Source organism: Herpailurus yagouaroundi, unplaced genomic scaffold (assembly GCF_014898765.1).
Source record: "Herpailurus yagouaroundi ecotype Mexico unplaced genomic scaffold, PumYag 186, whole genome shotgun sequence".
Lineage (NCBI taxonomy): Eukaryota > Metazoa > Chordata > Mammalia > Carnivora > Felidae > Herpailurus > Herpailurus yagouaroundi.
Window position 1 is genome coordinate 47,898,159 of NW_024412417.1, and position 24,108 is coordinate 47,922,266.

At 59.5% G+C, this 24,108-nt stretch overlaps 2 protein-coding genes and 1 long non-coding RNA gene across 7 annotated transcripts in view; 2 read left to right on the plus strand and 1 right to left on the minus strand.

Moving 5' to 3' along the window:
• Positions 1 to 4,010: 4,010 nt before the first annotated feature.
• Positions 4,011 to 7,467, plus strand: GPIHBP1 (glycosylphosphatidylinositol anchored high density lipoprotein binding protein 1). Its single transcript, XM_040494599.1, has 4 exons — positions 4,011 to 4,931; positions 5,442 to 5,567; positions 6,009 to 6,125; positions 6,253 to 7,467. The coding sequence occupies exons 1-4, from the start codon at positions 4,880 to 4,882 to the stop codon at positions 6,483 to 6,485; spliced, it is 528 nt and encodes a 175-aa protein (XP_040350533.1). The 5' UTR covers positions 4,011 to 4,879; the 3' UTR covers positions 6,486 to 7,467.
• On the minus strand, positions 6,655 to 10,603 carry LOC121043078 (uncharacterized). Its single transcript, XR_005796679.1, has 2 exons — positions 10,464 to 10,603; positions 6,655 to 6,769 (listed from the first exon to the last, which is right to left on the minus strand). It is a non-coding gene; the product is annotated as an uncharacterized LOC121043078 (long non-coding RNA).
• A 6,092-nt stretch (positions 10,604 to 16,695) lies between these two features.
• ZFP41 (ZFP41 zinc finger protein) overlaps positions 16,696 to 24,108 on the plus strand; it is a 9,768-nt gene continuing 2,355 nt past the window's right edge. Inside the window, exons 1-4 of one of the 5 annotated variants that reach the window (XM_040494619.1) lie at positions 16,696 to 17,673; positions 19,214 to 19,330; positions 19,878 to 21,502; positions 22,992 to 23,130. In XM_040494619.1, coding sequence (XP_040350553.1) covers positions 20,063 to 20,659 — 597 coding nt within the window. In that variant the 5' untranslated portion in view covers positions 16,696 to 17,673; positions 19,214 to 19,330; positions 19,878 to 20,062 and the 3' untranslated portion in view covers positions 20,660 to 21,502; positions 22,992 to 23,130. Of the gene's footprint in view, positions 17,674 to 19,213; positions 19,331 to 19,877; positions 21,503 to 22,991; positions 23,136 to 23,219; positions 23,266 to 24,108 lie in introns of those variants that run through there. The other 4 variants (XM_040494615.1, XM_040494614.1, XM_040494618.1 and 1 more) reach the window with 4 other exon arrangements.

Here is a 24,108-nt window from a genome sequence, read left to right on the forward strand (position 1 = left end):
TTACCGCCTTTCTTTTCAACCTTTTTCTACATGGGGGCTATTGTATACACTCGCACAGATGTTGACCACAGCACAGTGTTAATAATGTTTTGTCATATACTGTATTTCATGCAACTGGCAACAAGGCAGCAGAGGAAAGGGTCTATTTCTGCAGGCGACCTGACCTAGAATGAGGCAAAGCATTCCTAAGCTGACTCTTGTCTGGAAAAGCAAAGGACTGTCCACAGGTGCTTTGCAGTGACAAAAAAAAAAAAAAAAAAAAAAAAAAAGCACTAGCTCCCGTTGTGGGCACCTTCCAGCATTCTGACAAATCACTGGCAAACACCATGGCCTGAGACCGAGCATCCAAGCATGGGCGACAATCACCCACAATCCGAGAGAGAGAGAGAGAGAGAGAGAGAGAGAGAGAGAGAGAGAAGAACCATTGGCTCAGTTGTGATCATGAGACCTTTGGGATCACATACTACTCGTATTGCAAGACATCGCTCGTTTATCAAGTTAAAGTTTATTAGAAATGTTTGCTCGTCCTGCCCAACACTCGCAGAACAAGTTCCCCGTAACCCAGGGTTTTACTGTATATATGTATAACATCATTAATCTATACACTTCAGTTTGCACACTTAGCTGTATGTAAATTCTATCACAATCCTTTTCATGAAACAAGAATGTTCTTAGCAGCGCTATTTGAAACAGCTCAAAACTGAAAACTGTCCAAAGCTCATCAGCTGTACGGTGGATTTTTTAAAAATTATGGCGTATTCCCATGACACGATACTGTGTAGCGCTTAAAAGAAACAGATGCTATGGGACTTCCAAGATACAGATGGATCTCGCAGGCCTACCAGGAGTGAAAGAATCCAGACAGGAGAGAGTAAGCACCGCCTGACTCTAATTATATGAACAGGTTTTAGATGAAGGCTAACACTTATGACCTCCGTGCGCTCCCCCTACCAAATCTTTCCATCTTATACAACTTCTCCTAGCTGTCCTCTACTTGCTAGAAGGATCGGTGCCTGATTCGTGACTGCCAGGTAGGTCTTCAACTTTACTCCATTGGATTTTGTTTTCTAACACTTAAAAGTAAAACAGCCCCTTACCCTACCAGCAAAAAACAGATTTATTAAGGAAGAGCAGAGACCAGTAAGCCAGGACAAGCAAGCAATAAGCAAGAGCTCGGAACAAAGCTGAGAAAGCTCTTTTATGGGGGGCGGGGCTGTTGTAAACTGAAAGTCCATAGGGCTAAACTGGAAGTGTAGTGGCTCCTCATTGGCTGAGCTGTGACTGTCTCTCATTGGCTGGACTGTTGCTGGGGGAGGAGGAAACTTTCCTTCCTCCAGCCTGGTAGCCGGCAAGGCGTCAGTCTCCTGTCTGGACTTGATTTTGAGGAGTGGTCGGGGATGAGAGCTGCCGGTGCTGGCCTCCCAGCTCCGTTCCAAGTGAGGTTTGCTTTTATTAATCTTCACACCCTGTATCTGAAATTCTGCCATCATACCTGCCAGGAATCCAAGTGGGACCTCCCCAGGACACAGGTCCTCTGCTGTCCATGGATGTGCAGACATACTGCTCCCAGACGGGCCTCAGCAACCAGCCAAGCCTGGGGGCCGGACCCAGCCCAGCACCCATGTGGGGCTCCCGCGCAACCTGGGACCCCGGGCGGTCCTGGAGCTTCCCCGCCTTCACGTTCAACTTAAGTGATCCCCACCCCCTCGCAGACTCCTATCTCCATCTCCGTCATCAGGGTCTTTCTTTCCAGGCCCCCAGGCCTTTTCCCCTGCCCCCACTGTTTCCTCTGCAGGGTCATGGACAGGCCCAGGGGGCGCGTATTTGAATGGAAGACGGTACTGTGGAGACAGGAGAGATCGTGCAGCGTGCCAAGTCGTATCTTTCTGACTCAGGGCATAGCTTCTTCATTCCTTTATACGGCTGCAGAGAAACCCTGCAAAATAATTTTCAGAGTCTTTCTAAGATGTGAGTGTGAGGGAGATCGATTTCTAATGAGATAAGTGACACGCATGATGTCCCCCCCCCCCCATGGATGTTCCCAAGGGGAGCCCCAGTATAAAGCACTGGTGCCCCAGACATCTGGGGGGCCAAGCAAGGAACCCCTCAGCAGGGGCACGGAGTGAGGAGCGTGTCTCTGGGGATGGCAGTGCCTAGTGTCCCTCCAGTGCCCCAGGCCAAGGGAGGGGCGGCCTGGTGGGCAGGCGGCGTGGCGGGGGCGGGTGCCACGCGCCCGGAGCCACCACCTCCGGGTTGTTCTGACCCCCTTCCATGTTTCTGCGTGGAAGCCTGTGCTTAGTGACCAATGGGTGAGAGCTCAGCTCCTGGCTGGTGAATGTCACCACTCGCCCGGAGAGCCGCACAAGGAAGGAGGTGGTAAGGAAAGAGGGAGATTTTCAAGGCTTTTTATTATCTTTTTTTTTTTTAATGAGACACACATGTGTGTTTACATGCAGAAGGACAGACACCAATACCAATTAAACAGAGACTCACATATGCTCCAGCAACCCCAGCCCTGAGCACACACCCGGAGTGAAGGCAGGGACCTGAAGACACTCGCCCATGATGTGCACACAGCGAGTCACGGCAGCCAGAACTCACTCGCCATCCCAGCGTCCGTCTGGGGCCGAAGGAATGGGTAAAGAAAATGCAGTGGGGCCACACAATGGAAGACTGTTCGGCCTTACAAAGGAGGGGAAATCTGTCACACGCGACAACATGGGTGCACCTGAAGGATTCTGCTCAGTGCAATCAGCCAGTCACAAAGGACGAACACCGTATGTTTCACCTCTGTGAGGTCCCTGGAGTCATCAGGGCCAGAGGAGGACGGTGGGGACCCCCAGAGGTCCCCAGAGAAGTGGGGCCAGGTAATCTGCTCAGGGTGCGGGAGCGGGGGGCGCTGACAGGCTGTGGGCAGCTCCACTGTGGTGCCAGATGCCGGGGACCCTCGGTCACCCTCCACCACAGTGCTGGCGGGGAGAGAGGAGGTGAGACTCTGCAAGGTTGAGGGGGATGGGGTCAGGGGTGTCCAAGGACTAGAGAAAATGAGCACTGAGGGTTCCGGGGTGTGGATGTGTGTAGGGGGAGGTGGAGGCCAGGCTGAACAAACGAACGATGGGTGCCTGCACGCCTGGAGGAGCGAACGGATGAGCTTCTGAGACGCTGACAGTCACGTCACAGGCTCCTGGGCGTGAGTGGGGGTGCAGGGCGGTGGAGACCCCATCTGTCCCCACAGCCCACATCTGCCCCCCAAAGCTCCATCCCCCCGTTCCTGTGTCCTGCAGGTGGGACAGATGCCCTTCCTGTCCCCACAGATGTCAGACCTTTGCCCCTCAGCCAGAAACACTTCCCCCTTTCCCAGGTCTGGATCAGATTAACAGAGGCCAACACAGGGAGGATGAGGGTAGGGATAGAATAGGGGCTCCGAGCGCAGGACAGCACAGTTCCCCAAGGAAAGCAGGGCCTGTGGCCCTGCCCCCACCGTCTCCTCCTCTGCCAGGGCAAGAGGAAGTGTGCCCAGGGCCTGAGGGAAGCCAGGTCTAGGGGTGGGGGAGCCACCCGCTGGAGCCAGCCCGGCCAAACTGGGGAGAGCAGGCAGGACCGGGTCCGTGCTGCGCAGGGGTCTTCGGGCAGGGAGCTGGGGCCCCGGGGCTGCCCCCTGGTTATGGGCATGGCCGAGGGAGGAAGCCCTGACCTAGAAGGGCTCTGAGCCCAGGGCACAGGCCGTTTACCATGCAGGCTCTAAACATGGGCCCCAGCCGCCAGCCCTGAGCCCTGTGGGTAGGGGGTGGCTTCCTCTAAGGGAGCCAAGTCCCCGCGCTGGGGTCTGCAGGAGGCGCCGTGTCCTGGAACCCCGGGCTCAGACAGGTGCCGCCTGTGGACAGTCAGGGACACCGACCCAGAGAGGCCAAGAGAGGGGCCTGGGCACTGAGGCAGGCAGCCCCGGCTCCAGGTCCAAGCCAGCCCCCTGCCCCACCCGACTCCTCGGTCCCACCAGGAAGGGGGGAGGGGCTCTCGACACCCCTTCAGGTCTGTGGCCGGTAAAGGAGGAGGGGTGCCCCTGGGGAGACAGGTGGGGGGCCTGCCAGGCTGGCTTTCACGCGACACACCACCAGCTGGAGGGCAGGAGAAGGGAAGGCGGGTCCCTGAGGCTCCCAGGAAGCTTCCCCCCACCCTGCCCGGCCAGCTCCCACTCAGCAAGCAGCATGGGGAGGGGCCGGGGGTACCTCCAAGGTCAGGGAGGGATGGGGTGTGCGGTGGGTGGGGGCTGGAAGGCCTCTCCGAGGAGATGCCGTCTCAGCAGGTGAGGGATGAGCCCCTCGGGTACAGGCAGAGCTAGCTGCACCCACCAAAGCCTTGGGGGGGGGCGCATAGCGGGCACAGCCATGGTGTTTGTATTAAAATACTCTCCGAGCAGCTGTGCAACGTTGGCGAGGCTGACTCAGGGTTGAAGGTCAGTGATATGCAGCTAGCTTGAGGGTCCGGGACGCCAAGCTCCGGTGTCTGCACAGCCGGGGCTGACTCCCAGGGGGCGCAGGTGCAGGGCGGGTGGGCAGGACGGCTTCCGGGGCCAGGTTTGCGGGCCAACGAGCGAGCCGGGCTGGGGAGTAGCGGCACAGGTGGACAGGACGCCCCCAAGGCCGACCACAGTGACTTCCCGTTCCCCCCCGGCCCCCGAAGTCAGGGAGGGAAATGGCCGTCCCTGGCCTGATGCCTGGCTCTGGGGCGAGAGTGAGGCCCATTGTTTGAGGCTGGAGCTTGGGGGGGGCCGGGGCCCAGGGGCCTCCAGGAAGCCCCCAGAAGTGCCCTCTGTCCCACTTCCCACAGATCCAGAGCCTGAGCAAGGAGACAAGCACACAGCCCCGTCAACCCCGGCAGGATGAAGGTGCCCACGGCCGTCCTCCTGGCCCTGCTGCTGTGCCAGCAGCCAGGTACTGGGGCAAGGGGACACCCCTGCAGCAAGGCGGGGGGCCGGCATCGTCCGGGCCCACGGGGCCCCTCGGAGCACCCAGCCTGGGGCGGGACTGGGGAGAAAGGGATCGGGCTGGAATCTGAGGCCAGAGGGAGGTGGACGTCAGCTGTCCTGGGCTCCCACAGATCCCCAAACCTGCCCCTCCCTAGCCCCAGATTTCACTTCTTCAAAATGCAGGTCCCGGTCTCGGTTTCCTCTTCTGTAAATTCGCCCACCCTGAGGGGTTCCGGGTGGGGGGCAGCTGCTGCAAAGGGCTGGCCCATGGCCGCGGATGCTGTCGGTAGAGACAACGCCAGGCCACATGCCAGCAGGGCCGCCAGCTTGGGGGCCAGCAGGGGGGACACGGTGGGGAGGGAGAGAGCACAGAAGTGGTGAAGCACAGGCGGGGGGGCAGGGAGGGGACACAGCCTCGAGCGTGTGTCCCCTGTGCGCGGGTAGCAGGGGTTCACAGACGTGCCTGTGTGGCCAGGCAGAGGGCAGGTGCAGGGCGAGGAGGAGGAGGACGACGACGCGGACTTTGGGCTGGATGGCTATGACGATGACGATGAGGAAGAGGAGGAGGAGGCCAGTGTGACTGCAGGCGGCAGGGGCAGAGGTGCCCGTCTCCCCCAACCCGAGGGCGCAGGCACTGTGTGCGCCCCGCTGAGTGCCGGGCTCGCTGGCGGCTGGCATAGGGGGGCCGTGTGTCACCTTGCCTGCCGGGGGAGGGGGAGGAAGAGCCCTGGCCCTCGGCACACCCGTCACCTCTCCCCTGGCTGGGACCCTCCACCACCGTCCAGAGTAGGGAGCCTAGAGTCGGAGCCGCTGCGGGGCGGGGAGGCCGTAGGGGCTGGCGGAGCAGAGAGGGCGCGGTGGAGGCCCAGCACGGGGAGACTAGCGCAGAGGCCCCGGGCGCAGAGAAGGGGGGCGGAAGGGGTGCGGGGAGGCTCCTGCAGGGCAGGCTCTCAGAGGGGTGAGAGCCGGCAGCAGCCCGGGCCGCAGGGGGAGGTGCGGGGGGGCGGGCCACGGCCCCGCCTGAGCCCTCCTCGCCTCTCAGCCGTGCTGCAGTGTTACTCCTGCCAGGCCCTGCACAGGGGGGAGAGTTGTGACCAGATTCAGAACTGCGTCCACAGCCACAGCTTCTGCAAAGCCGTCGTCTCCCACGGGAACACCGGTGAGCGGGCCACTGGGGTGGCCGCAGCGGGAGGAGCCCCGTCTCCCCCTGCCGAAAGCGCACAGCCCGGAGCGGGGCCTCCCCCCTGCCCCGGCCCGTCCCGGGTGACCAAGCCGTTCCCTCCCAGGGTCGGGCCCTCTGACCACCTACTCGGCGTGGTGCGCAGACGCGTGTCAGCCCTTCGCCAAGACAGTGGAGGGGACCCGGATGACCGTGACCTGCTGCCAGTCCACGCTCTGCAACCTCCCACCCTGGCAGGACCCACTGGGCAGGGGGGCAGGGAGCCCCCAGGGCAGCCCCACTCTGGTGGCCACTGTCCTCCTCAGCCTCCTCCCGGGCCTTCAGGCCGTGGGGTCCTGAGTGGGTGGTCCCACCCGGACCCCAGCCGGGCTCACACCCTGGATGGCCAGCACTCACTCCAGTGCCTTACCCACCTGCCCGTCCCCCACCCCCCGGCTTTGGAGAATAAACGTGGAGCGACTTCAGGGGTACGGCCAGCACTGGCTCCTCCCTTCCCCGCGTGTCCCCGCGTGTCCCCGCGTGTCCGATCTGTCTGGCATCTGCGGCCTCTCTCCCCACTGCCTGTGCCAGGACGTGGGCCTCAGGTCCAGGCCTCAGCTGCTCAGAGGGTGGGTCCACACAGCCTGGGGAGAGAAAACACGTGTCATATGCCGGAGTGGGGGGGGGGAGGGCGGCCCCATTCTCTCCTCACCCTCCCGCCACTGAAACGCCTCCATGCACGTGACTGTTGCCTGGGTTCCTGAGAAGTGGGCGGTGGGAGGGGCTGGGAAGAGAACCCAAGTGTGCCCCAGTGTCCACTGTGGCCAGGCTGGCACCGTTGGCTGCTGGGCTCTTGGCTTCCTGACTGGTGCCAAGACAGAGCCTTGGGACGGGAGGGAGGAAGCCTGGGTCTGGGCCTCAGTTTCCCCGTGGATAAGTGTGGAACAAGGCCCTTGATCTCCGCCAGCTCAACATCCCCAGGGTAGGGGAGCCCAGAGTCCTCCGCTGCCTGTCAAGGATCTCCAGCAGGTAGACAGCCTCCCACTCTCTGTTTCCTTCTTTCCTTATTAATGAAAACCTCCAGGTCTGGTGGGGGGGACAGATCCCTGAGGTGGAGGTGACATGTCTTTCTTCTTCTCCTTCCTCCTTCCTGTTCCCTGAAATGATGGCTGGGGCTCAGCAGCCACTTTGCACCATGAGGCAGCACACTGAGGCTAGTAGGGCAGCAAGGAGGAAGGGGCCTGGATCGCTGGTGACCAGGAACCACTGTACTAGCCCCACACTGCCTACCTTAGGACCCCTTTCCTTGGGAGAGAAATAAATTGCTGTGGGGTTGAAGCCAGTTGTCTGGGTTTCTCTGTCATTGCCTTTTCACATTCTATCATACGTGTGCACTCCTGCACGTGCGTCCCTTCTCACATTACTCCCGCTAGTGCACACACTCATGGGCACACACCCACCCACACGGCCCCCTACTAAAGCACATCAGAGAACAGCAGAGCTCGGGGGCCACAATGAGTTAAAATGTTAGGTAAGCCCAGGTCCCCGGTTCCACGACCCTGGGTGAACGCCACGCCCCACCGGCTCCGTGACCGAGATGAACGCCTTCACCCCCCAGCTGGGTTTCCCTGTCTACTAGGTGGGATGGGAGAAGGGCCCTCCTGGCCGGGCCAGCCTCAGTGAGGCCCCGGGGAACGCCACACGCCCGGCAGGCAGTGCACACTCAGCAAAAGTGAACTGTTGTCAGTGCAACCCCACGGGCCCCAGCTCCTGCGCGTGCTGATGGAGTCCCTCGCGACCAAAAGAGACCTGATTAGCCTTGCTCCTCCCCCCTTAGAAGCACTGGGTGCTTCTGCGTCACAGAATTCTCCCTCCAGCTTCTGCCTTAGAGCCCTGCTCTAAGTGCTCTAAGTCTGAGTGCACAGGACCCCCCAACATCTCCGGAGCTGACCCTCTTTCACGGTCCTCGGCACCAGGTGCAGGCTACAGAGCCCGCCCTGGCCTGGGGCTCCTGATTCCGTGACAGCCTCTTCTCTGGGGTCCTGGGGCCCTGCCAGGACCTGCCCCCTCCCCATTCCCGCCCCTAGGGAAGCAGAAGGGGCAGCTTGACCCCTCCCGGGGCCCTAACCTGCTCCTGAGGGCACAGGAGGAGGCAGGCTCAGATGTGGTGAGGACTTGACGCGGCGCAGAGAAGCCTGCCTGCCGGGCACCCTGTCCCGAAACACTGCCCCTCCCAGCCACCCCAACAAGCCCATGTCCCCGCCACCCCAACAAGTCTGCCTGAACAAGGAGACACTGAAATGAAGGCGTCGGCAGGCTGTGCTTTTGGGAGATGCGACGGCCCGTTTTACGTGTCCGCCTGACCGGATGGAGGGTGCCCCAGGATGTCTGGGTGTGTCTGTGAGTTTCCAGAAGAGATTAGCATTTGAGTAAAAAGATCGACCCTGCCCGCGTGGGTGGGCCTCACCCTATCCGCCGAGGGGAAGGCCCGAAAGGACGAAAAGGCGGGAAGGGCAAGTTCACCCTTCTGGAGCTCGATGTCCGTCCTCCCCTGTCCTCAGGCACCGGGGCCCCCACTCTTCAGGCTTCTGGGTCTCCAGCTCGCAGAGGCAGGGGGGACACCTCTCGGCCCCCACAACCACGTGAGCCACCTCTTGTACTCAGTCTCTGGCCAGTGCCGCAGGACACCCTATTATTTCTAGCAAGGAGCTCCCGCTCCCCCGCCTCCTCATGGCCTCCTGCGCTCCGGCTCGCAGCCCCCCTCCAACCTCTGTCTCTGCACCGTCTTCTGCCTCAAATCTCCCTCCACCAACCCCTTTCGAGGGTCTTTGTGGTGACCTGGGACCACCAGATAATCGAGAACAATCTCTCATCCCCAGACCCTCAAGCCCATCACATCTGCAAAGGCCCTGTGCCTATGAGGCCACACGTCCAAGGCTCCAGGGATTGGGACCTGGATGTCAGCCAGTGAGTTTAGCACCGCCCAACACAGACCCCCTGGACGCCTGCCTGGCTGCGCGCTGGGCCTCGGACCCAAGGAGGATAAAGCCCAGTCCCAGGGCCCAGCGGAAGGGCTCACCTGGTCACAGGGGCCACAGCCCAGAAGTCAGGGGTGGCTGTCAGCCCCTGCGTGGCCCCTAAGTATACACCTGCCATCCAGACAGGATTCAGACGACCCCGCCTTTGCTCATGACTGGATTCAGGCTCCTAGAGGGTCAGGAGTTGTTTTTTTGTTTTTTTTTTTTTAATTTAATGTTTTATTTATTCTTTTTTTTTTAATTTTTTTTTAACGTTTATTTTTATTTTTGGGACAGAGAGAGACAGAGCATGAACGGGCGAGGGGCAGAGAGAGAGGGAGACACAGAATCGGAAACAGGTTCCAGGCTCTGAGCCATCAGCCCAGAGCCTGACGCGGGGCTCGAACTCACGGACCGTGAGATCGTGACCTGGCTGAAGTCGGATGCTTAACCGACTGCGCCACCCAGGCGCCCCAATGTTTTATTTATTCTTGAGAGAGAGAGAAAGACACAGAGCATGAGCGAGGGAGGGGCAGAGAGAGAGAGGGACAAAGAATCCAAAGCAGACTCCAGGCTCTGAGCTGTCAACACAGAGCCCGACACGGGGCTCGAACTCACGAGCCATGAGACCATGACCTGAACCGAAGTCAGACACTCAACCGACTGAGCCACCCAGGCGCCCCAGGGTCAGGATTTTTAAGGTTGAATATATGATGGGCCGGTGGGGGAGGGCGAGCCCCCACGCTGCCCCTGTGGGCACGGCCGCCTGTGCCTAGAGGCTGCAGTCACGCCCAGCCTGAGGTGACAGAACACCCTTCCCTCCGCCGGATGCGCCACTGCCCACACGCAGCTGTGCCTGGAGCCACGCGCCACCGCTGGCTGTCACAGAGATGCCAATAATTCATGGGACAGATTCTAACCACACCTCCCTCCCGCGAACTCTAACCATCTGAGGACACAGGCACAGAGACGTGGGGATCTAATGCCCCCCAAGGAAGCGGGCGGCCCCAGGGTAGGGGGTAGGGGTGGGGAGGATGCAGGCAGACCCCAGAGAGTGTGAGAGAGACAGTGACAGAGCCCGAGGGTGACAGGCCTCCCCAGAACCCACCCCCCTTGGGCACTGGGGCAGCAAAGGTTACCCCAACGCTCACCCTCCCTTGGAAACAGGTGTCTGGGGAATGGGACTCCTCCCTGGTCCACACAGGCTGGTTGTCCCCGTGTCCTCACATGCTCGTCCCCCCCCCCCCCCCCAGCATGTCTGCTTCTCTTCTTGTAAGGACACCAGTCGGCCTGGATCAGGGCTCCCAGTGACCTCCTTTACCTTAATCACCTCCATAAAGACCCATCTCCCAGCACAGTCACCCTCTGCGGCCCTGAGAGCAGGACTCAGCGTATGGATCTTGGGGATGTAATCCGGCCACTAACAAGGGGCTGAGACAGAGCTCCGTGAGGGCAGCGAGAGTGGCGTCAGCCCTGGGCTGAGTTTAGGGAGGTGTTTGCCAAGGATGGGGAAGATGGGGCCTGATGGTGACAGCCTGGCGCAGGTGGGGGGGGGGGGGGGCCCTGCAGACAGATGGGGGTGCCGTAGCACATGCTCAAAAAGCCAAGAATTCAGCTCACAGGCACCCGCCCGTGGCCTTTATGACCACATTTGGCCACCAGGCAGGATTACATGCTCCTGCTGGCTTCCCCAGTACTCCCTCCATCTGTCCATCAGGGTGCTCAGTGACCTGTCATGGCCCTTGTCATGCCCGTGTCCCCCATAAGTTCTGCAGTAGCAACATCCACCCGGCCAGAGAGCACTGGGTTCTGCACGCAGACCTTCTCTGTAAATGGAGACACGCCCCTCTCTGCAAGCCCCACCCCCACCACCCGATTCCCCAGGGTGTCCCTGTCCTGCAGAGCTGGTGGTCTCGATGGTGATTCGGCCTGGGCCGGCCTCAGGAGGCTGTGCGGTCGCTCGCCTGCAGACCCCATGCGCATGCCCCATAGAGAGCCCCTCCCGACCGGAAGGCGTCCTCCCCGCCTCAGCCTGCTGGCAGGTACCCCACCTGAGAAAAGTCAGGAAAGGAAACCTCACTAACATGGGAGCGGGGAGTTTCGGCAGGGGGAGCTCTCACACCCGCTACTCTCCCGCAAATGCAACAGGAAGAGAGTGGTCCTGGCGGTCCTACCACTTTCCCTACTCCTTTACCGCTGGGCAGGTGGAAGGAAGATTTCCTCCTGCCCCGGCAACAGCCCAGCCAATGAGAGGCTGATTCAGCCCAGCCAATGAGAGACTGTCACAGCTCAGCCAATGAGCAGCCACTACACTTCCAGCTCCCAGTTTAGTCCAATGGACTTTGAGTTTACAACAGCCCCTCCCAGCCCCGCCTCTTCTCTGTAAAAGAGCCTTCTCCTTCCTGGCTCTGCGGGCTTACTTGCCTGTGGTCTTGCTTTGCCGGGGCTGCGGCTCTCTGCCATTCCCGAACAAACCCATTATTGCTGGTAAGACGACTGGAAGTTTTATTTTGAAGGCTAACAACTCCCAGGCCCCGCTTCCGCACTGGAACCGGGATCGTGGACCCGCACCACCGCCCTCGGGAGCTTGTGGCGCGTGTGGGTGGTGGAGCCCCGCGCAACTTCCGTCATCAGAGCGGCGAGGATGCCGCGCTCCGGAGGAATCTGGAAGCTGGCGTGCAGACTGGCACGATGTCTGCGGGGGAGGGGGGGGCCGCGGGCTGGGCCAGCGCGCCCTGTGACCCGGCGGTTCCACCGGAAGAGGTCGGCCCTGCAGCCACCAGGCCCTCGTCTGGACCGGCCTCCTGGGCAAAGTGCGTCAGCTCTGCTGGCGCCGCCGGTGGGTGACGGTGCGCACTCGTGTTAGGTCCCCGCTTCTACACTGAGCAGGGGGCCTGAGGCGCCCCTCCAAAAGCCCGGCTCACCCATCGACAAGGAAGGACACGTGTCCCAGAGGCCAGCGGCACAGGACAGCGAGAGGCTGCAGGCGGTGGGCCAGCCTCTGGGCCTTGGTCAGGCTTGAGTGACCTTCAGAGCCTGCCCCTCACCCCAGGGCACGTGCGGGTACTGGGACCCTCAGAGGGTGTTCCTCAAGAGTCTGATGCTGGAAACTTCTAGAGCCTGATGGTCCTGGGTAAAGGCTCTGCCCTGCAGCGTGGATGCTGTCAAGGCTTCCTGACCTTTGTCAGTGTGACCGGGGAGCTGCTAAGACAACAGAGGAGCCCATGCAGCTCCGGGGCTGACCTCTGACCGCTGCGGGCTGTGTGACCTTGGCCACCCATGCGGCCTGTCTGTGCTCAGTCCTCTTGTCCACAAAACTGGAGAAAAGCCGAACCCATCTCCGAGGGTCCGTGCGGAGGCTGCCAGGCCCCGGTGCTCCAATGCCAGGGCTGACTGTGATGGCCCCTGCTCTCACCCCTGGAGCTGTTCCTGGGGGTGAGGGCTCCAGGCCCCCTCACGCTGGCCTGTGGGGGCATCGCTTCTCTCCCCTCCCACCACTGAGTCCGCCCACTCACCCTGCTCCCTTATGTTGCCGGACAAGTGACCCCTAACATGGAGTCGACAAACAAGGCCGAGGGACCCCTACCCAAGGTGCCTCGCCACCCCCGCCTTGAAACCAGCCTGGGGCTGCCTCAGGGCGCTGGGTGCCCCATCCAGTCCTGACACTGGGAGCAAGCTGAGGAAGAATGCTGTGCCCCCTTCCTTTCTGGGCCCACAGGACCTGCCAGCTGGGGGAGGGCACGTGCAGATCCTCCCTGGGCACCCCTCCCCTGCAGCCTCCGTCCTCCCCACGACCCTGAGCTCCTCCCCTCTCCTGCCCCCCCCATTATCCCCTTGGTGGCCTGCCATTGTCCACTGACCCAACCCCACCCCAGGATTGAGTCCTAAGGTGGTCTCAGGACTTCCTTTCTCCCAACACAGGAAGCAGGTGGCCACAGTGCACTTCCTGCCCTTGTTCTCCCTGTGAGGATGAGGCATTGACCCAAAAGCAGGACGTTCCTGAGGATGGAGATTGCTGAATCCCGGCCCTCTGGTGACCGCCAGGTTTGCAGAAGCCGATGGACCCAAGGCTCATCTGGAACCTCCCAGAAAGAGGGGGATCACGGGCCCCCACCTGAGAGCTGCGGAGGGGTCTCATTGTGGTCAGTGTCCCCTGACACTCAGGCCTCCCAGCCTCAGAGGAGGATCCCTGCACAGAGGTGCATCCCGCCTGAGGGAGCGGCAGGGGGGCGGCCTGGGCTCTGTGATGGGCCTGCTGGCAGGGGTGGGGGGTGGGGGGGCCACCTGGCCACAGGCTCTTAGAGAATGGGGGGAGGGGGGAGGAATGGAGACACAGGAAAGCCTCACTCATGCCTTCCCCTTCCGTGTCCTCGGTCCTCCCAAAAGGAGCCTGAGATGAGCAGTGAATGTGGCAGTGTCGGGGCCACGACCCGGCTCTCATCCCACCGCAGAAGACGCACCTGGAGAGACCTGATCCCAGAAATCCTGACTTCGGAATGTTTGCAGAGGAGGAAGCGTCGAATGCGCCAGCCACAGGCGGGGGGCCTTTCCTTCCAGACGGCATGCCGTCACAGAGTCACGGGCTCAAGTGAAGGAAACAGAGTCACAGAGTGATGCCACAGGCTTGAGGGAAGGAAGCTTACCTCTTGGAAGAAGCCGTGCGAGCAGACCACAGCCTCTCGGCCCAGGGTGGGCCTGACAGTGAATTTACGCTGCGGGGGACGCGGCGGATGTCACCTGGGGGTCGGGCTGCCCTGGCCTGTTGCCACCCACGCGACACCCTAGTAATTTGCCTCCGGGGGAACCTGTCCGCAGATGAACATGGGGAAGATCACATAATTGGAGAATGAGTGTACTTACTGCCCACCTTGTCATAAACTGTAGGCTCCAGGAGTCAGATGTGAGTTTTTCTAGGTGTGTGACCCATTACTGCCCACCTTGTCATAAAATGTAGGCTCCAGGAGTCAGATGTGAGTTTTTCTAGGTGTGTGACCCATAACTGAGGAACAAGCCCACAGGTAAGGAATCAGCGTTTCTTGGAAGCATACTAAACCTGATGACCTCTTATGTCTCCACCTTGCTCTGCGTCCAAGGCTTCACAGAGCCCTTTGTGCGTCACCACACCTGTGCTCTGGACCTGGCTGCCCAGTAGAATCGTCCAGGGGCACTTTTAAAATACCAGCGTTGGGAGCGCCTGGGTGGCTCAGTCGGTTACACGTCCGACTTTAGCTCAGGTCATGATCTCAAGGTTCCTGAGTTCCAGCCCCACGTCAGGCTCTGTGTGGACAGCTCAGAGCCTGGAGCCTGCTTCAGATTCTGTGTCTGCCTCTCCCCTGCTCACACTCTTTCTCTCTCTCTCTCTCAAAAAATAAATAAGCATTAAAAATTTTTTTTTTAATGCCAGTGTTGTGTGTCCACTTCCCTGCCCCTGCCCATCAGTTAGAACCCCTGGGAGGGGGGTCCAGGCGATGGTTCCCTAAGCTGTGCAGGTGTTTGAGATGCACGGCTTTGGCTGAGCGGCACTGCACTGAGGGGCCTGCCTTCTGATGCCCCCTAAGCTGACCGACCACGAGGGTCACCGGGGGGCCTCTATGGTCGTGCGTCACGGGGTTCAGCCCCTATGGCATTGCTTCACCAGCTCTTGTGTGACACCTGAAAAAAAACTTTTTCAAGGATGCTAGGGTGATTCTAATGGACAGTTTTACCGTGGCCCAGAGTGAAATACTATCAAACAGCATCACCTGCTCCAGAGAAATCGTTCGTGAAAGGAAGCATCCGCGGCCGTAGCAAACTTCACACTGCCGTCTTATTTTGAAACTGGCCACCGCCGCCACGCGGACCACCCAGCAGCCGTCGTCCTCGGGGCAGACCCTCGGCCAGCAGAGACGCACTGGCTGAAAGCTCAGCTGGCGGTTTTAGCAAGAGAGTATTTTTGTAATGAAGGTACATACATTGTTTTTTCAAAGACACAATGCTGTTGCACACTTAATAACTCAGTATTGTGTAAACATAATTTTTATAGCCACTGGGAAACCAAAAAAAGTCATTTGACTCACTTCATTGCAATATTTGCTTTTACTACTATGGTCTGGAACCCAACCCACCCTCCTAGGTGCGCCTGTACGTGATAAACACACTGATAAGGAGATTACATAGTGTGTTAGTGGAACGTGTTATGAGAAAATGCAGGACGGGTGGGGGAGTCAGGGGTGGGAGAAGAGACCAACTATGGTGTTATGGACTCTGCTTCCCTCTCCAAGCACAGGGGGCACCTGGGACTTGCTTCTAAGGTGACACAGGTCGTCACTCCTGCAGTTCAGTCACATTGTATGATGGTGACAGGAGGTAATGCCTATGGTTCTGTTGTTATATGAGGAAGGTCCCAAGAGGTGACTCCCGCGGTTAGACTATGTTCTGTGACAGTCCATCTGAGCAACTTGGGAAGAGAGGCTCTCCCACTGGCCCTGAAGGAGCAAACAGCCATGCTGGGAACTGGCCTTGGAAGGGGCCACATGGCAGGGAATGGTGGGTGGCCACCGGGACCTAAGGTCAGCCTCTAGCCAAAAGCCAAAGGAAGCAGGCCCTCAGTGGCACAGCCACCGGGAAATGAATCCTGCCAACAACCACGGGAGTGTGGAAGTGGATCCTTCCACGGATGAGCCTCCAGCTGAGAATGCAGCCACTGACACCACGACTGCAGCCTGGCAAGAGCAAGCAGGGAAGCAACTAAGCCACGCCAGGACATCTGGACACCTATTCCAAGGAAGTGAGGGAACAAACAAGTGTTTTAAGCAGCTAAATTTGTGGGAACCGGGAAACTAATACAGAGAGCAGTCGGGTCTCCCTGGAGACGCGGAGTAGGAGGTGGGAGTGCGCCAAGGAGATAGCTGGGGATGAGCATCCGGGCAGAGGGAACGCTGCCAGTGCAACTGAACAGGCCAAGTGCACCTGCTGTGTGTGAGTAGCACAGTCAGGTGGCTGGAGAGGGGTGAGTGAGGGGGCAGGGGTGACAGAGGAGTCTCAGGGGTGAGCATAGGGATGAGGGACAGGGTGGAGGAAGGGAGGATGGAGTGAGGGAGGGGCAGGCGCGAGGGAGGGGCAGGCGCGAGGGAGGGGGCGCAGAGGTGAGAGCACGGACGGGCGCGGAGGGTGGACGAGCAGGCCCTCCCAGGAAAGGGCACCAGGCGCTGGGGGCGGGGCCGTCCACGGAGTACCACTGAGAGGCCTGGGGGCGGGGCCTCCTCCTAGAGCGGCGCCGGAAGGGGCGGGCTCTTCCGGTCGGCGCCGAGGCCGGCTGCTGGGCCGGGCGGGCCTCGGTCGCCCGGCGCGGGAAGACTGGCGTGCGGCGGGGCCCGGCGCGGGGGACGTCGTTCCCGGGCGCCTTGTGGCGGGCGCGCTCGCCCCGTCCTCCAGCCGGGGATTCAGGGTTCTCTGGGCTCCCAGGCGCCGCGGGGAGGAGGGCGAGGACCAGCTCCGTGCGGATCGAGGTGAAGGCGGCGTCCCAGGGCCCTGCACACTTGGCTGACGAGGCCCTGTCGTTGGCGGGGGTGCGTCGTGCTGCCCCCTCGGGGTCCCTTTCCCCCTCCTCGGCACGGCTCGTGGCTGCTGGCCCGCGGGGGGCCCAGCAGACTGTTGGGGTGCACGTTTGCCCGTGGATCCCAGACCCGCTAGTGATGCAGACCCCCCGCCCCCCGAGACCCCGGCTTCTGAAGGCAGGGGGACGGGGCCAGGGTGAGCGGGGCGTCCCGGGGGCCCCGGCCGCGGTGGCTCCCCAACGCTTTGTGGCACAAGGGGCCTGGTCCAGAGAGTAAAAGAGCTGCCCCGACGTTGCGCGGCGGGCACCGGCCCTTGGGCCCGACGCCCCTGCTCCGGCCAGGTGGGTTGAGTGGTCTGTGCGGCTGCAGCGGGCACTCGTGTCCACAGGCCTGTGAAGGGAGGGGCCAGAACCTCTGGTCTACCGCGTTTTTAACTATTTAATAACTTGGCGTGCTGTGCACTTAGAGAAGTGGGTAAATACCGTTGCTGCCTTCAAGCACCTGCCAGCTCGACTGAGGCAGACAAGTCGATTATCTAGAATGTTTCCTGGGCACCGGCATGTGCTGGCTCCTGCCCAGTAACCAGGGATTCGGGGGTGAAAAAGCCATGACCCTTGCCCGCAAGTAGCCACATCTCAGGGCAGCTGCTGCCCCGGTGGCAGTCCTGATAGGAGACCGGAGCACAGAGAAACCCCACGCAGGCCCTCCGCTGGGTGGGTCTTCATTTCATGTTGGTTCTTGGTTTCCTTCAGGTTCCCACTGAAGCTAGACTCCAGCCTCCTTGCCTGGTGCGGCGATCCTCTGCCCTCGGTCCTCTGCCCTCCGTCCACCTGCCCTCTCCAGCAGGGGTCCCCTCTTACTTCTACATGCTCCCCTCAGCCCAGATGAGCTGCCTTTACCTGCGATTCAGGCTCCCACCTGATGCTCAGAACAGCCTCCCAGAAGCTGCCTCCAGTAGAGCCTTTGGGGCCACATAGGCCTGAATCCCAATCAAGTGTAAGTAAACATTGTTTTTTAATGTTAATTCTTAGGGTATTTCTTTTTGTTGTTGTTGTTTTGTTTTTTTTTTTAATTTTTTTTTTCAACGTTTATTTATTTTTGGGACAGAGAGAGACAGAGCATGAACGGGCGAGGGGCAGAGAGAGAGGGAGACACAGAATCGGAAACAGGCTCCAGGCTCTGAGCCATCAGCCCAGAGCCCGACGCGGGGCTCGAACTCACGGACCGCGAGATCGTGACCTGGCTGAAGTCGGACGCTCAACCGACTGCGCCACCCAGGCGCCCCTTGTTGTTGTTTTTTAAGTTTATCTTTGAGAGAGCATGAGCGGGGGAGGGGCAGAGAGAGAGGGAGACAGAGATTCTGAAGCGGCTTCTGCGCTGACAGCAGCCAGCCGGTCTCAGGGCTCGAACTCATGAACCGCGAGATCGTGACCTGAACCAGTCAGACGCTCAACCTACTGAGCCACCCAGACGCCCCTAAACATTTTTATTTAGAAGAAACTAGATTCTCAAACTCCTTATCAGGATGGGATGGGAAGTTTCTACAGGCGTCTTATGTATTGCCTCTGCGTGGGGGAGAAGAGGAAAGGCTTAAAGAGAATTCAGAGTATTTATACCTTAAAACATACATCACTTGGGGGTGCCTGGCTGGCTTAGTCAGTAGAGCATCTTGGGGTGTTGAGTTCAAGCCCCACGTTGGGCATGGAGCTTACTTTAAAAACCTGTGTTTTCACGCACAGAGTTGGGTAGACACACAGATTAAAAGGATGGTAAGTAAGTAGATGATGGAAAGGAAGTTTCAAAGAAAAATACAGCACCTGGAGTGTTATGTAGGGCATCCCATTTGGGGGTAGGACAGCTTGTCAGGATTATGGGCCTCCTAGTAGGTACAGGTAGTCGTCACAGGTCATGAGATACCTTTGTTAAGAAGGTCTTAACAAGGAAGGTCTGCAAGGAATATTGGAAAATTAAAACAGGACCTGCCTTTGGAGCTTTTTCTTTAAAAAAAAAAAAAAAAAAAAGGCCTTAATCTCATGGAGTATCTTCCACCAACAGTTAAAGAGCCTGCAGTCTGTCAAGGCTTTTTGCTAGAATTCCATCAGTTAGCGCTGAGAGAAGAGGCAGGTCCAGGAAGCTGACGGATGAGACAGAAAAGAGACAGGAGAGGGATGGCGGCAAACAAGATGAGACGTGCAGGTGCTGCTTCTGCGAACACCTGGGCTGTGTGAACCCTGTTTCAATTCGTGGCGAAATTGGGATGCTGTTAGAGGGAGTTAGGGACAGGGTCCGTCAGGTGTTTCAGACAGTGACAGTGTGAGCAAGGTCTAGGTGATAGTTGCCTGGGCTTTGGCTCTGGGAGGAGTTCGCTCTGGTGACATGCTACAAGGAAGTCTGGGGCCGGGTTAGGGAAGAGGGAGTTGGGGGGCACTGGTTGAGTCCGGGAGGCCTCTCTGGGCAGGGCCCTTGGAGCAGAGCTCCTAATGAAGTGAGGGGCCGGCCCCGCAAAAACCTGCGCTTGGCCTGTTTCTGGAATCAGCCCGACACTGAGGCAGGAAGCGCTGGGTCTGGTTGAGGAGTCTGAAGAAAGCTGGACATGAGGATGGGAGTGAGGAGAGGGCCGAGGGATGGGCCCAGTCAGGCGCGTGTGGGGCTTGTAAGTATGAGGGACACCGGGGCAGGTACGGGGTAGGGGGTTCACTGGCTGCTCTGTGGAGACAGACCATGGGGGGAGGGCAGGGCGCCCACTAGGGAGCCAGCCCCAAGTCTGATCCGTCTCAGACTCCAGGCTCTAACTGACAGGCACATGCCACCTCTCAGCCTAGAGCCCCCAAAGCACATCGTCCAGTCCCAAATACAGGAAGTGGAGATGGGAGGGAGAAAATGGTGGGGGAAACTCCCGACTTGGGGACCACATGGGATTGCTGGTCGTGGTACGCGTCAGATCCTACCAGACACAGGCCCGGAGGCACCGCCCCAGGGAGAGGGTTAGAGCGAGCGTCCCGTTTGGTCACGTCCAGTTTGAGAGGCTCAGGAGACGTCCAAGGGGAACGAGCACACAAGCGGGGAACGGAAGGGGCCAAATTCCCCAGCGCGCCCCGCCCCCATCCGTCCCTTAGTGACTCTGTGCCACGAGAGTCCCCAGCTGTGCTCTTCCCGGACGCTGGTGCGATCTAACAGTCCTGCTGTGGCTTCTCCACCAGCACAGGGGTTGGTGGAGTCTCTCTCTGGTGCAGACATTCCGTTCCAGAGCCTTCGGTACAAGCTCGGACAGATGAAAAGCTGTGTGTAAAGAACGAGCTTTCTGCAGAAGTGGAGAATCCGGCCCGGCCTTCCCCAGTAGCCCTTCCCGGCTTCCAGTGGCCCCTCCTCCTGGGAACAAAGGACGATGGAAAAGCCCGTGGGTGGAAGGAAGGCCCAGACCCCAGAGGAGGAAGTGCATTCACTGAAGGACACACCCAAAGGAGAGAAAGCGTCGTCTGGGGAGGAAAGGCCAAGCAAGAGGTCCACGTTGGCCAAAAAGCACGGCAAGGAATCCAGCCCGAGTCCTGAGGATGAGGAACATTTGTTTGATGCCTTCGATGCTTCGTTTAAAGATGACTTCGAGGGGGTTCCCGTGTTCATTCCTTTTCAGAGAAAGAAGCCCTATGGGTGCAGCGAGTGTGGACGCATCTTTAAGCATAAGACAGACCACCTCCGCCACCAGCGGGTTCACACTGGAGAGAAGCCCTTCAAATGTGATCGGTGTGGGAAGCTGTTCAGGCACAGCTCTGACGTCACCAAGCACCAGAGAATCCACACCGGAGAGAAGCCCTTTAAATGCAGTGAATGTGGGAAGGCCTTTAACTGCAGTTCGAATCTCCTAAAACATCAGAAAACGCACACTGGGGAGAAGCCGTACGAATGCAAGGAATGTGGGAAAGCCTTCGCCTACAGCTCATGTCTCATTCGCCATCGGAAACGCCACCCGCGGAAGAAGCACTGAGCGTGGGGGAGCCGTCTGCCGAGAGTCGGCGTTCGCGCCCGTGAGAACCATCCAGGGCGGGCCTGTCCCGCCGTCCCCCATCCGACGTCTGATGGAGGCCGGGGGCCCGCGGGCCGTGCGCTCAGTGCACCTGTGCTTGTGGGTCTCCACCACCATCGGGACGGTCAGCCCAGCCCGGTACACACGTGCTGGAGTGGGGTACAGGCCATCTCCAGGTCGAGACACCGTGATAACATGGGAGACGCGTGCAGCTGCGTCACCAGAGACGGTGAGTGTGATTGTGTCACGGCCGTCTGGGCGGGAGGGACAGCTGGAGCTTGCGAGCGGCCCAGCACCTCCCCCTGCGGCCTCCCTGTGGCACCCGCTCTGGTCTCTGCCTTTTCACCTGCTCCTTCGAAGACTTCAGGCTGCAGACTGCTGACCTGCTGGGTCCCGAGCCCATCCCCGCACAGCCTGGCAGGAGGCCTGCGGTCAGGTCCCCATGGTGCTGCACCAGACACCTGCTGTCCCCACTCGGCTGGCCGTGGTGACAGTCCTGTGGTTTGTGTCTGGCTTCCCTCCTTGGGCTGGAGCACCAGTCCTGGGACTCAGCTTCCCCTTCCCCCACTGCATCCCCAGGAACTGGACCCCCTGGCCCAGCCCCCAACCCCGGGTGAGCAGCCCGACTCACCCAGATGGACCACTCAGGACCTAGATGCTGCCACCGTGGGAGATTCCTGCCCTGGACGCGTGGTGGGGGCCCCAAGGATGTGAGGGCAGCTTCGAGCCAGCCTGCATCTGCCGTGGGGGTCTTCAGACATGACGCAGTGTGTGTGCCCTGCCCTCCGGGGATCAGCTCTCCAGGTTAGTTTCACTTCTTAATGCCTGCCCTCCAAGTTCCATCTTATCCCCCGGCCAAGTCCACATGCTGTGCCCACCCTCCGTTTTCCTCCAGGAGTGGTCTGGATGGGGTTCCATGCTCTGCAGAGCGGGGTGCGGTTTGTCCCAGAATTTCTTGACAGCACAGGGGGAGTGAGGTGACTGTCGGCCAGGCGGTAATACAGCTTTTTACTAGGAAAATGTCGATACCTACACGTGCAGCTATTTGGACCCCCAAAATGGGGATTCTGTCCTGGAAGAAGGTCCTGAATTCGGATGCAGACGCGTTTCCCAAACAGGTGGTCCCAGACGCCAGAGCGCAGGTGCTCGCGGAGGGAAGGTTTCTCCAGGTTAGGTGTTTGCTCCTGTTCTCTGTAAAAGCTATGATGTTGTACACGCCTCTGCCTGAGCTGAGCCCCCCACGCAGCAGGCCCTCCCACACCTGACCCAGCTCGCCCCTGGTGGGACAGGATGTAGAGGGGAGACACGGCGTATGAGCCTGGGCTGGAAGGGCAGCTGTAAAGGACACGCGTGGGACGTCTGTGAGACCTGTGTCCACACTGTCCACTGGGCAGCAGTGCCCTCGGTTTCGAGGCTCCCCGTGTTGGTGTGGCTTGTGGCCCATCTCAGACGTTGTCCTTGTAAAAGGCACGCGCTAAGGTTTCAGGGGCACGGGGTCGTGATGCCTTGAGTACACTTTCAAGTTCAAAGAAAACAGACAGACAAGTGAGACACGTATGTGTGCTGAGAGCAAGGAAGCAAATCGCTTGAGTGTCGGTCTGTCCTGAAGCCAGAGCAAGGCTGGCGGGTGTTTTCTGTTGAGGGCCGGAGAGTAACTGTGCTTGGCCGTGGGGCCCCACGGGCTCTGTGTGCACTCAGCTCAGCTGTGACCTGCGGCAGCGCTCGCAGACGACACAGGCGTGAACGTGCGCCAGCGAAGCTTTATTTACAGAGACCGGCGGCGGCCAGTTTGAGCCTGTTCTGGATGGAAAGTGTGTGAGGGCCACCCGTCGGTGCATGTCGCCGCCCTTCAGAACTGGGTGCTGGCAGGGGAAGCTGGGCGCAGAAGGTGGAAAGAAACCCTGTGGGGGGAGCCCATCTTGATGTACTGGAAGGCAGGGTGTGGACACATGGACGTCAGCCATGGCCACGGCAGCGCCCACGCACGTCCAAGGGTGTCTGAGGCCACTTCAGTTCAGTTTGGTTTTTATTTACTACAGTATTATAACACCCTGGGATGTGTATGTTGATACGTAACGTATCGTTACATAACGTGTATGTTACAACACGTGACGTACGAGGGAGCGAAACCGCCACTTTCTCTGTTATCCTGAAGGCTGCACACCTGACTTGTACCGCTGCCTAATGGTGCGTTGGCGAGAAGGGTTAACGGGTTCCTAAGAAGGGCACGTAGGCTGTTTCTGGTTTAGGGCATTAGAAATCACGCTGAGATAAATAGCTCGTCTGCATTTAGGGCCAGCAGGACAGATCCCCAGAAAGGGAACCGACAGGTGGAGACCGTTCTGACAAATCCCTCCTCCTGGCCGTGCCAGGTGGGCGCCCCCACAGCCCAAGGGTGGCAGGCTTGCCCCGGCCTCTCCAGCAGCAGGCAGGTGGGTGTCCACAAAGAAACATATTCTGATTCTCTGGCTCTGATTTCTTTTTTTTTTTTTTTTTTTAAATGTTTTCATTTATTTTGAAGGAGAGAGACAGAGCATGAGCAGGGGAGGAACAGAGAGAGAGGGAGACGCAGAATCCGAAGCAGGTTCCAGACTCTGAGCCGTCAGCACAGAGCCCGATGCAAGGCTCGAACCCACGAACCGTGAGATCATGACCTGAGCCGAAGTCGGACACTTAACCGACTGAGCCACCCGGGCGCCCCTCTCTGGCTTTGATTTCTGGAAAGGAAGCGAGTGGTGAAGGGCTCGGGCTCTCGGGCCAGGGGCTGCCGTCCTGAGCCGGCACTGGCACCGTGGAGATAGGAGACCTTGGGCACATCACTTAACCTCCTTGTGCTGCCTCGGTTTCCTCAGGGACGACACAGGGATGCTGATGGTGCTTCACCTGATCCAGTGAGTTAGGACGGGACGTCCCGAGCGCAGGGCCGGCGCCCCCTAACTGTCGTAAGAACGTCAGCCCTTAGCGCGCCTGGCTGGCTCAGGCGGTAGATGGTACATTGTGCAACTCTCCATCTCGGGGTCCTGAGTTCAGCCCCACGTTGGGCGTAGAGCTTCCCGTCACGTGTTGTGTTCTTAGCGAGGTGGATGTTAGCTCCCGTGTGTGAGCGGTGCCCGTGCCGCTGGCCCTTGGGGCCCCTCCCGGTAGGACCGCGGCTGATCTCAACAGCATCAGCCTGGAGAACAACAACAGAAAAACACTTTAAAAAAATAGACTTGGGGGGCGCCCGGGTGGCGCAGTCGGTTAAGCGTCCGACTTCAGCCAGGTCACGATCTCGCGGTCCGGGAGTTTGAGCCCCGCGTCGGGCTCTGGGCTGATGGCTCGGAGCCTGGAGCCTGTTTCCGATTCTGTGTCTCCCTCTCTCTCCGCCCCTCCCCCGTTCATGCTCTGTCTCTCTCTGTCCCAAAAATAAA